Consider the following 12,173-nt stretch of genomic DNA (forward strand, 5'->3'; position numbering starts at 1 on the left):
ATATCAAGGGTGGGGTGACAGCTGGGGTAGAGAAGGCAAGGGAGGGAGATCAGAATACCTCGGAGGAAGGGAAGAGTGCAGGGTGTGAGATAGTGGTGGGGGATGGGAAAGTCAAAGGGATTGACAGGCGGTTCTGTGGGCAAAAGCGGGACTCCAGGATGGTAGTCTGCCTCCCTGGATCAGGGGTACAGGATGTTTCAGAAAGGGTAGAGGGAATTTTGAAGGGTGGAGGGACTGAGTCTGATGTGATAGTGCACGTAGGAGAGAAGGATGTAGGAACAAAGTGCAGGGGGGACATACGTAGGCAGTTCAGGGAGTTGGGGGCTAGGCTGAAATGTAGGGCCTCCAGGGTGGCGTTCTCTGGGCTGCTGCCGGTGCCTGGGGCTAGCAGGGCTAGAAACAATGAGATACTCCAACTAAATGCGTGGTTGAAGGATTGGTGTAGGGCAGAGGGTTTTAGATTCGTAGACCACTGGGAAGTCTTCATGAAAGAGGGGCAAATATACAAGAGGGATGGGGTACAGTTAACTGGGAAGGGCATGCATATCTTAGCTGGAAGGTTAGCTGGAGTGTTTCGGCAGGGTTTAAACTAATATGGAGGGGGGGTGGGGAGGTGGACGGAACTGGGATTGGGGATAGGGTAAGCCCGGAGGGTAGGAAGAAGGATCGGATTGTTTCTGAGGGTCTTCGGTGCATGTGTTTCAATGCTAGGAGTGTGACTGGCAAAACAGATGAACTGAAGGCATTAATGTTCGAAAGGAGGTTGGAAGTGGTGGCGGTGACAGAGACTTGGTTAAAGGAAGGGCAGGACTGGCAGTTGAATGTTCCTGGGTATAAGTGCTTTAGGCATGATAGGGGTGGGTCGCTGAGAGGTGGGGGAGTGGCGTTGTTAGTTAAGGATTGCATCATAGCAGTGCAGAGGGAGGGAGGTATAGAGGATATAGGAATCGAGTCGCTTTGGGTGGAGTTGAGGAATAGGAAGGGAGATGTTACTATGTTGGGTGTGTACTACAGACCGCCCAACAGCCCGAGGGCTGTGGAAGAAGGGATAAGCAGGGACATTCTAGATAAGTGCAGGAAGAATAGGGTGGTGGTAGTGGGAGATTTTAATCTCCCCGGGGTAGATTGGAAGGTGCCGAGATCAGAGGGTGCTGACGGGGAGGAATTTGTACAGTGTGTAATGGAAGGATCCCTGGAGCAGTATGTGGATAGCCCGACCAGAGAGGGGGCTATACTGGACTTGGTTCTGGGGAATGAGCCTGGGCAGGTGGTTGACGTTGAAGTAGGAGAGCATGTGGCTAACAGTGACCACAACTCTGTCTGGTTTAAGATATTAATGGATAAAGATGAAGCCTGTCCTAAGGGGAGGGTGTTAAACTGGGGGAGGGCTAGATACACCCGGATTAGGCAGGATCTTAAAGATACGGACTGGGGTAAGCTGTTTGATGGCAGGTCGACGCTGGGTATGTGGGAGTCTCTCAAGGGAAAACTAAAATCTTTGCAGGAAAGACATGTGCCGGTCAAGAGGAAGGATGGGAAGGGTAGGATTAGAGAGCCGTGGGTAACTAGGGATATTGAGGACCTGGTCAGGAGGAAGAGGGAGGCGTACATTAGATCTAGGCATTTGAGGACAGAGATAGCGTTAGAAGAATACAGAGAATGTAGGAGAGAACTTAAAAGGGGCATCAGAAAGGCAAAAAGGGGCCACGAAATGGCTTTGGCGGGTAGGATTAAGGAAAATCCTAAGGCATTTTACTCCTATGTTAGAAACAAAAGGATGGTTAGAGGGAAGATTGGTCCTCTCAGGGACAGAGGAGGGGAACTATGCTTGGAGCCTGGGGGAATGGGGGAGATCTTGAATGAATACTTTGCATCGGTATTCACGCAGGAGAGGGGCCTGATGTCTGGTGCTGTGCTTGAGGAGTTTGAGGATCCGTTGAGGGAAATAGTCATCACGAGGGAAGAGGTGTTGGGACTTTTAGACAGTATAAAGACGGATAAATCTCCGGGGCCTGATGGCATCTATCCCAGGCTGCTAAGGGAGGTGAGGGATGAAATTGCTGGGCCTCTGACGCAAATCTTTGTCTCTTCTTTGGACACAGGTGAGGTCCCAGAGGATTGGCGGATTGCAAATGTAGTACCGTTGTTTAAAAAGGGTCAGAGGGATAACCCAGGGAATTATAGGCCGATGAGCTTGACTTCAGTTATAGGCAAGCTAATGGAGAGGATCCTCAAGGATAGGATGTATGAACATCTGGAGCGCTGCAATCTGATCAGGGATACGCAGCATGGCTTCGTTACAGGGAGGTCGTGCCTTACGAATCTAGTGGAATTTTTTGAAGAGGTGACAAAAACGGTTGACGAAGGACAAGCCGTTGATGTCGTCTATATGGATTTCAGTAAGGCGTTTGACAAGGTCCCTCATGGTAGGCTGATAGAAAAGGTGAAGGCTCATGGGATACAAGACCAGGTATGTAGATGGGTGGAGAACTGGCTTGGGAGGAGGAGACAGCGGGTAGTAGTGGAAGGCTCCTTTTCCAGTTGGAGGTCTGTCACCAGTGGTGTGCCGCAGGGCTCGGTACTAGGACCTCTTCTATTTGTGGTATATATTAATGACTTGGAAGAGGGGGTAGGTGGTGTGATCAGCAAATTTGCTGATGACACTAAGATGGTTGGATTGGCGGGTACTGAGGAGCAGTGCCTGGCAATGCAACAGGACATAGACAGGCTGGTAGATTGGGCAGATAGATGGCAAATGGAATTTAATCCAGAGAAATGCGAGGTGATGCACTTTGGCCGGAATAATGTGGAGGGGAGTTATACGATAAAAGGTAGAACTATCCGGAGTATAGATACGCAGAGAGACCTGAGGGTGCAAGTGCACAAGTCCCTGAAGGTGTCAGTGCAGGTGCAGAATGTGTTGAGGAAAGCGTATGGTATGTTAGCCTTCATAGGAAGGGGTATAGAATATAAGAGTAGGAGTCTGATGTTGCAGTTGTATAGAACGTTGGTTAGGCCTCACTTGGAGTACTGCGTCCAGTTCTGGTCGCCGTACTACCGGAAGGATGTAGAGATCCTGGAGAGAGTGCAGAGGAGATTTACCAGGATGCTGCCTGGTATGGAAGGGCTGTCTTACGAGGAAAGATTGAACGAACTTGGGCTATTTTCCCTTGAGAGACGTCGGCTGAGGGGGGATCTAATAGAGGTTTATAAGATTATGAAGGGGATAGGTAGAGTAAATGGTGGTAAGCTTTTTCCGCTATTAGAAATGGATAGAACGAGGGGGCACGGGCTTAGGGTGAGGGGGGCTAGGTATAAGACAAATATTAGAGGGCAGTTTTTCACGCAAAGGGTAGTGGGGGTGTGGAATGCACTGCCGAGTAAGGTGGTGGAAGCAGGCACGCTAGGGTTGTTTAAGAGTCACTTAGACAGCCACATGAGCGGTCTACATATAGGGGGATATAGCAGGCCTTACTAAACATTGTAGGCTTGGGATTCCGTTTTGCCTCAGGGATGTTACAGTCTTTGCCTGTTTAATAATGAATTTTTTGTCTCCACAGGCATTTAAGTCCACCTTGTTGACCAGCAAGGGGCATGCATGCGGCAGGTTGTAGTGGGCTGCTCTTGGATGTTGCTTCGGGAGTTGCCTATTGCTTCATGTCGTTAGTGTGCTTAAACTGGACCATCTCGAGGGCAACATGACAGCTCAGAGACTATCTCTGTTGCTGTGCGGACACATGGATTTGGGCCTGTGTCTGTGGGAGTTTGCGCGTTCTCCCCGTGGTTGCGTGGGTTTCCTCCGGGTGCTTCGGTTTCCTCCCACATCCCAAAGATGCGCTTTTAGGCTGATTGATTGGGTAACAAATTGTCCCTATATTGGACCTCCCTGATCCTCGCACATTAGGCGTAGACTAAAATCATGAATAGGTCACTGAGACAATGGGAAGGTGGCGCGGGCTCGTTGGGCCGAAGGGCCTGTTTCCCGTGCTGTGTTGTTCTTTGTTATACATCCTCCTGACTTGGAACTGTATCGCTGTTATTCCTTCATTACCACTGGGTCAAAAGCCAAGAATATCCTTCCTAACAGTACTGTTCCCACAACACAAACCCAGAAGCATAAAACAGTTTGGACTAGTATTCTCATTTCCCTCTTTTTCTGGTGTTTTATTTTAAAGCAACCATGATTAGTCCAGACCAGTTATTGCCGATATTTAAGTGTTCAAAGTGTTGTATTTTAGGGGTTAGAATTCCATAGCAATGTGTAAGTTTTATATTATTAATATTTTTTCCCTCAGGTATCAATTGTCAAGATGATGTTGACGAATGTGAAGCTAATATATGCATTCCATCGATGTCTTGCTATAATACATTTGGCTCCTATAGATGTGATTTATGCTCACCAGAAATGGAAGGAGATGGGAAAGAATGCAAACTGAAAGGTATGTTTGTTTTTGCTTGCCATCTTCTTCACCATTTACAATTTTTTTTTTGAAAAGGAACCTTTGGCTACTTGTATACACACTTGTAAGTGTATTTCAGCTGCAATCCTGAAGATAATTTTCCTCTTCTGCTTTGTGAACCGGATGTTTAAAAATAGTGAAAATCATTATGTTTTACAAAATCAGGATCTTATCAATGCTTCATTTTTAAAAGTTGTAAAATCCTTTCACATTATTAAAATCATACACAAAATGTGTCCTTCAATTATCATTGGTTCTAGATGAAAGTATAGCTGCTGTTGGGGTTCCAACAACTGATGCAGCACCTGAAATCTTTGATGAAGCCTACACTCCTGAGGAAGAAAGTAATGAGGAAGAAATAGAAGAAGATGGTGAATATTACATAACTGATATAAATGAGATCACTGACACAGTAAAACTGAGAAATGAGGATCAGCGAAGCTTCTTCATCACCAACTCTGGCCCTGGCAAGTAATAATCCAAATAGTATTACTGTATATTACCCAAAATAAACATGAACATTATTTATAAAACTGAGATAAAGCAGCAAGGTACCTTGAGAAGTCCATAAGAATTAATAAAAGTGTAATGAATATTAGCATATTTTTGGCCTTTCCAAATGAATAATATTATGGCTTGGATGTTTAGAGTCATAGAGGTTTACAGCATAGAAACAGGCTCTTCGGCCCAACTTGTCTATGCTGCCTTTTTTTTAAAAAACCCCTAAGCTAACCCCAATTGCCTGCACTTGGCCCATATCCCTCTATACCCATTGTATCTATGTAAAAATCTAAATGCTTTTTAAAAGATAAAATTGTACCCACCTCTACTACTACTTCTGGCAGCTTGTTCCAGACATTCACCACCCTCTGTGTGAATAAGAACATAAGAAATAGGAGCAGGAGTAGGCCATCTAGCCCTTCGAGCCTGCCCCGCCATTCAATAAGATCATGGCTGATCTGTTGTGGCTCAGTTCCACTTTCCTGCCCTCTCCCCATAACCCTTAATCCCCTCTCTTATCAAGAACCCATCAACCCGCTTCTTAAAAATATTTAGCGAGGCAGCCTCCACCACTTCAACGGGCAGAGAATTCCAGAGATTCACCACCCTTTGAGTGAAGAAGTTCCTCCTCAACTCCGTTCTAAACCGCCTCCCCTTTATCTTGAGGCTGTGCCCCCTAGTCCTACTGTCTTTTTTGAGCGGGAAGAGTCTCTCCACCTCTATCCTATCCATCCCATTCATCATCTTATACGTCTCAATGAGATCTCCCCTCATTCTTCTAAACTCTAACGAGTACAAGCCTAGTTTATTCAGCCTCTCCTCATAGCTCAATCCCCTCAACTCCGGTATCAGCCTAGTAAACCTCCTCTGCACTCCCTCCAGGGCCAAAATATCCTTGCGCAGGTGCGGCGCCCAAAACTGCACACAGTACTCCAGCTGCGGCCTCACCAATGCCCTATACAGCTGCAGCAAGACCTCCCTACTTTTATATTCAATCCCCCTCGCTATGAAGGCCAGCATCCCATTCGCCTTCCTGACCACCTGCTGCACCTGCAAGCTGGGTTTTTGCGACTCATGCACAAGGACCCCGAGGTCCCTCTGCACCGTCGCCTGCTGCAGTTTTTCGCCACGTAAGTAATAGTCCTTCCTACCATTCTTCCTACCAAAGTGGACCACCTCACACTTGCCAACATTAAATTCCATTTGCCATTTCCTGGCCCATTCGCCCGGCCTATCTAGATCCTTCTGCAGACTCTCCACACCCTCCGCACAATTTGCCTTTCCCCCAATCTTGGTGTATCTCTCCCCTCTCACCTTAAATCTACGCCCTCTAGTTTTAGACTCCCCAACCTTTGGGAAAAGATATTGACTATCTACCTTGTCTATCCCCCTCATTATTTTATAGACCTCTATAAGGTCACCCCTCAGCCTCTTACGCTCCAAAGAAAAAAGTCCCACTCTATTCAGCCTCTACATATAACTCAATCCATCAAGTCCCGGTAGCATCCTAGTAAATCTTTTCTGCACTCCCTCTAGTTCAATAGTATCCTTTCTATAATAGGGAGACCAGAACTGCACACAGCATTCCAAGTGTGGCCTTACCAATGTCTTGTACAACTTCAACAGGATGTCCCAACTCCTGTATTCAGTGTTTTGACCGATGAAACCAAGCATGCCGAATGCCTTTTTCACCACTCTGTCCACCTGTGAATCCACTTTCAAGAACTATGAACATGTACTCCTAGATCTCTTTGTTCTGTAACTCTCCCCAACGTCCTACCATTAACTGAGTAAGTCCTGCCCTGGTTCAATCTACCAAAATGCATCACCTCGCATTTGTCTAAATTAAACTCCATCTGCTATTCGTCAGTCCACTGGCCCAATTGATCGAGATCCTGTTGCAATTGGAGATAACTTTCTTCACTGTCCACTATGCCATCAATCTAGGTGTCATTCAAACTTACTAACCATGCCCCCTATATTCTCATCCAAATTATTAATATAAATGACAAATCCCTGAAGCACACCACTGGTCACAAGTCTCCAGTTTGAAAAACAACTCACTACATCCACTACTGTCAAGAAGCCAATTTTGTATCCATTTAGATACCTCACCCCGGATCCTGTGAGATTTAACTTAATGCAACAACCTACCAAGCGGTTCCTTGTCAAAGGTCTTGTTAAAGGCCTTGTAGACAACATCAACTTTACTGCCCTCATCTACCTTCTTGATTACCCCTTCAAAAAACTCAATTAAATTTGTGAGACATAATTTTCCACTCAGAAAGCCATGCTAACTGTTCCTAATCTGTAACCTTGCATCTCTAAATTCCCATTGGCCCTGTGTCTCAAAATACCTTCCAACAATTTATCCACCACAGAAGTGAGGCTCACTGGCCTGTAGTTCCCAGGTTTTTCCCTGCAGCCCTTTTTAAACAAAGGCACAAAATTTGCCACGCTCCAATCTTCAGGCTTCTCACCCGTGACTATTGATGATTCACATATCTCAGCTAGGGGACCCACAATTTCTTCCCTAGCCTCCCACAACATAATGATGTTTCATTAGTAGTAACACTTAAGTTTTAATGCAGCAACATCATCCAGTAATTGCACTCAAAAATCAGAAAGTTGCTGTCTGAGTTGTTCTGTTTCCCCAGAACCTCTGCTATGACAATATCTCGATGAGCAAGTGAGCATTGAAACTCAAGGAATGGCATGAAGTTCCAATGCTTTGTGATGGAAACTTACTAAACTTGCCAGAAAATGTTGAGGCTGATCCATTCCAGTTTAAGTTAATAATTAATGGCATGATAAGCCTTAATTACTGCCAAACAACTTCTGTGGCATTGAACATTAACTTTTACAAGTGTGAAGTCTTATTCCTTCAAAATTTAATTATTCGAATATTTTAAACTTCTTTCCCTTCTGGGTCTTTTATTCTTTCTCCTATAATCCAACATTTCTTTTTTTTTCTCTTCCATTTGTTGATTTGGCAATAGTAACAGTTCTATGATTTACACACATACATTATTTGGTTTCCTTTTTCTTTGCCAACTGCATAAATTGGAAATCGTCCCTTGCCAATCCACTACTTCACAAACATTTCAATGTGTCAAGCACAGTCCAGTCCAACAAGAACGGATGCACTGTTGGACCTGGCTCTTGGACTATAAGTGGGCCAATTAGATCAAGTGTCAGTGGGCGAACATTTTAGAAGACAGCAATCCCTTTATCATAAGGTTTAGGGTGATGATAGGAAAGGAAAATAGGCAATCCAGAGTAAAAATAATTAATTGGGGGAGAGCTAATTTCAGTGGGCAAAAATGGCGCTGGGCCAGTTAGCCTGAATGAAAAGTTGAAAGGAAAACCTAAAACTGAACAATGGGCTAACTTCAAAACAGAAATGATGCAAACACAGTCACGGTATATTCCCTTGAAAGGGAAAGGTAGGGCAAACTGATCCAGAGCTTCCTGGATGATAAAGGAGATGGAAATTAAGATAAGGAAGAAAAAGAGTGCTTATCATAGAATTCATACAGTGCAGAAGGAGGCCATTCAGCCAATCAGGTCTGCACTGATTCTCTGATAGAGCCCTATCCCCTTAACCCCACATATCCGTCTTGCTAATTCCCCTAACTTATTCTGCTAACATCTTGGGACACTAAGGGGCGATTTAGCATGGTCAATCCACCTAACCTGCACATCTTTGCACTGTTGGAGGAAACCAGTGCACCCAGAGGAAACCGGTGCACCCAAAGGAAACCCACGCACAGAGAATGTGCAAACTCCACACAGGCAGTCATTCAAGTTAGCTTCTAGAAAATTTAAAAGCGCAGATCTTTTTCTAGTCTCTACTGATATCCTCGAGCCTGTGATGTTTGGTTCTAGTGGATCTTGCATATATTTGAGACAACCTAATTTACTTAAAGCAAAATACATGTTAATGTGAGTGCCCATGGCTTCTTATCATTCACAACAAAATTTCACTTGGCTTATCCCTGTACAGTAGAAGTAAAAGAAGCTGCATGCATTAAGTAGTTAAAATGCAAGAGATATTTTTAATGACTATCTCTAATTTTTAAAGACTTTCTACTGTAGTTTCTAAAAATTGTTTATTATAACGCCTTTTGCCTGTTTTTTATTGTTTTTTTTTCTCCTATTTTTGATTTTGAAACATAGAACGTCCCTATACTAACCAAAAATCGAAATATTGTTTGCAAAATCCCCTGGAATCCCACTTCAGTTGAAGCATTTTCATAAGTTCAGTAGAATGTACCAACTTAAGTAAAAAACTAATTCATACATACTATAGAGTCCTGTACAATTGACAGGACAACTTAAGATAGTTAATATGAGCTACTTTGATGGTAATGTCTGCCATTATTTCACCAAGTATATACGAAGGTCCTGAAACATCTCTCTGAAGGTTGATTGAGGCTCTGGGTCAGTATCAAGAGATCAATTGCAAGGACAGCTGTAGCCAACATCCCCGTAGGAACAACAAAGGTCACCACTATCTGCGACTTTCCTCTCTATTTTCTTCCAGGCTAACATATAGACCATCTGAAATACCAATTAATTTAATGTACCAGTCAGGTGACTGATGCATTGGCTGATGTGATCAGTACTTGCATCTTTTTCAGACATGCAACCTTTGTTAAATAAATTATTTTTAATATTTGTAAAGACAGAATTATCCATTGTATTTAAGGCCCAAGTAGAAACTGAAAATATAGTTTTCTCTGAAGTGTGACCATTAATCGATTGCATCATTTTAAATGTTATTAGCAGTTTTACTTTCCAGGCAGTCCAATACTCAAGGGGCACCAGGGAGAATGCTGGGGACGTGTACAAGTGCAACTTGGGGTCGGCGCTGAGGGTCATTGTCCCCATCAATGGGAGAGCGGTGTGTGTGTAGGTTGCTCAGAGGCCTTACCTTTCCTTCATATTAGGTCACCCCTTGCTCCCAGAGGATGTGGTGGTTGACAAGCAGGCACCACCAATCTGGGTTACTTTTCAAATGGTAGCTCAGTGGGTGCCTTTCCTTGTTGAAGCTGCAAATGGGTGGGAGGCAATAGAGGGGCTGTACTTGGTATAACTTTGAGGCCCTGGGATCTGCTTTGGGAGAGGCTGGGTTGCTAGGGCAGTGTGGGAGTATCAGTGATGGGGAGTTACCCTGCCTCATGAGGCATGAAACCCTCTCAGTTGGGGAGGGCGAATGCAATAAAACCTACAGTTCTCATTTTGTTAATGGTGCAAGACCAAAGGGGCTTATTGGCCAGGAAGTTCAGATCCACTTCTCTGAAAACTGACTCTCAGATCCAGCAGTGAGATGCATTGATTGCTCTCATGCAAGGCTGCTTAACTGCACAGCATTAAAGATCCTTCAGAATGAGGCTGCTATAGTGAATTGCTTCAAAAGCTAATTTTATACTCTCGGGATTCAGCTGTGTGGAAGACTCCTCCAAAGTAATCCATGTGGTAAAGCTAATGGTCTGCTGTTTTCCATTTTGTGCAACAGCATGGCCTTCATTGTATGTATACCTTGCACATATACATGAGTTGTTCACCAAAGTCATCAGTCATGTGGTCCGCAGATAACTCGTGTCACATAGAGACTGGTATTCAGAAGGATCGGGGCGTCCCTGCACAAGAATCACAAAGTTAACAAGCAGTTATAGCAAGCAATTAGGAAAGCACATGATATGTTACCTTGTAACATTGTGTTGAAGTACAAGTGCATAACAGTCTTTCTGTAATTGGATAGAGTATTGGGAAGTCCAAACCTGGAGAACAGTGTGCAGTTTTGGTTCTTTACCTAAGGAAGAATGTACTTATCTTAGAGGAAGTGTCAGGGAAGATTCATCAGGCCAATTCCTGGGGTGAGGGAATTATCCTATAGTGAAGAGATTGAATAGACTAGGCCTATATTGCCTAGTGATTAGAAGAACGTGTGGTGATTTCATTGAAATACATAAGTTTCTTAAGGAGTTTGATGAGTTGATGTTGGGAAGATTGATGCCCCACCTGGAGAATCTAGAACACAGTATCACAGTCTCAGAATAAAAGGAATCATTTAGAACTGAAATAAAAAATACTCGAGTTATGAACTTTTAGTATTTTCAATACTCGAAAGCTATGAATGCTTGGTCTTGAATATAATGATGTCAGAGATCGAGAGGTTTTTGGACACTAAGGGACACTGCAGTAGGTATAGCTGAGGTCAAAGATTAGGCGTAATTCTGTTGAATGGAAAAGCAAGTTTGAGGGGCCACATGAATTATTCTACTCCCTATTTCTAATGCTGTTATGTTTGTAAATTGGAGACCTCGTTTTCCAGGACTACTACTGTTTTTCACCGTTGGGGATTCATTTTTTAACATGTGAAAGGGCAGAACGTATTTCCAAAAAAAAAATTATATTGAACTATATTTTCTATTTATTTGCTTACTTTGATAACCATTGTATGTTTTATTGTAGGCTTTCACAACTTTCATTACAAATAGTCACATCCCCAAAATGGAGCATGTTAGATTTTGTATAGGCTGTAGAAGAGCAATTGAGTGGGTCAAATTCATTAAATTTTCACTCCATGCTTTCCTCTGACCTTATAACTGATGGGATTGTAATCATTGAGCCTATGGATGATAGATATTTGTCTTGAATGGTAGCACCTCTGGCACCAGTTATAAATGTGGCCTTGTATGGAATTAAGTATCAAGCAGGAAAAACAACTTGTACCTGATTCTTGCAGTAAAAGCCATTCTATACTGCCAATTATGATAAATTTTAGTCTGTAGGTTACTTGGTAATTTATGTCACTATTCACTGCTGTTTCTAATTTCAGAAGTAACTTAAAATTGAAGTATTATTTGATGTATTTTTAAACAAGGTGCTATAACTTCTGAGCTCCCTAATGATGGATTCGGGGAGGTACGCCAATGATGCATTGGCGAATTGCCATTAGAAATTCCCAGATAAAGGTTTCCAAGACAATTGCCCAGAAGTGCAAACTTCTTCTGGGCAATTGCCCCATAAGAAGTCTGACAACACCAGGTTTAAGTCCAACCGATTTATTTGATAGTAAACTCACAAGCTTTCGAGGTTCCCCTCTTCGTCAGGTGAATGGAGAGTTCTGGCCTCAGAACTCAGAACAATTGCCCTGAACCATTCAAACATGTAATTTAAATCGCAAACTTCAGATGATGCTGG

General features: G+C 43.5%; 1 protein-coding gene across 1 annotated transcript in view; it reads left to right on the plus strand.

Annotated features, from left to right (window-relative positions):
* Positions 1-12,173, plus strand: part of vwde (von Willebrand factor D and EGF domains) — a 247,121-nt gene that overhangs the window by 173,029 nt on the left and 61,919 nt on the right. The window contains exons 19-20 of the mRNA XM_080216599.1: positions 4,296-4,439; positions 4,721-4,927. Of these exons, the coding sequence (XP_080072725.1) occupies positions 4,296-4,439; positions 4,721-4,927 (351 nt within the window). The remainder of the gene's footprint in view (positions 1-4,295; positions 4,440-4,720; positions 4,928-12,173) is intronic.

The sequence above is a fragment of the Carcharhinus amblyrhynchos genome, chromosome 2 (assembly GCF_965287045.1).
Source record: "Carcharhinus amblyrhynchos chromosome 2, sCarAmb.v2.hapA, whole genome shotgun sequence".
In the NCBI taxonomy this organism is placed as follows: Eukaryota; Metazoa; Chordata; class Chondrichthyes; order Carcharhiniformes; family Carcharhinidae; genus Carcharhinus; species Carcharhinus amblyrhynchos.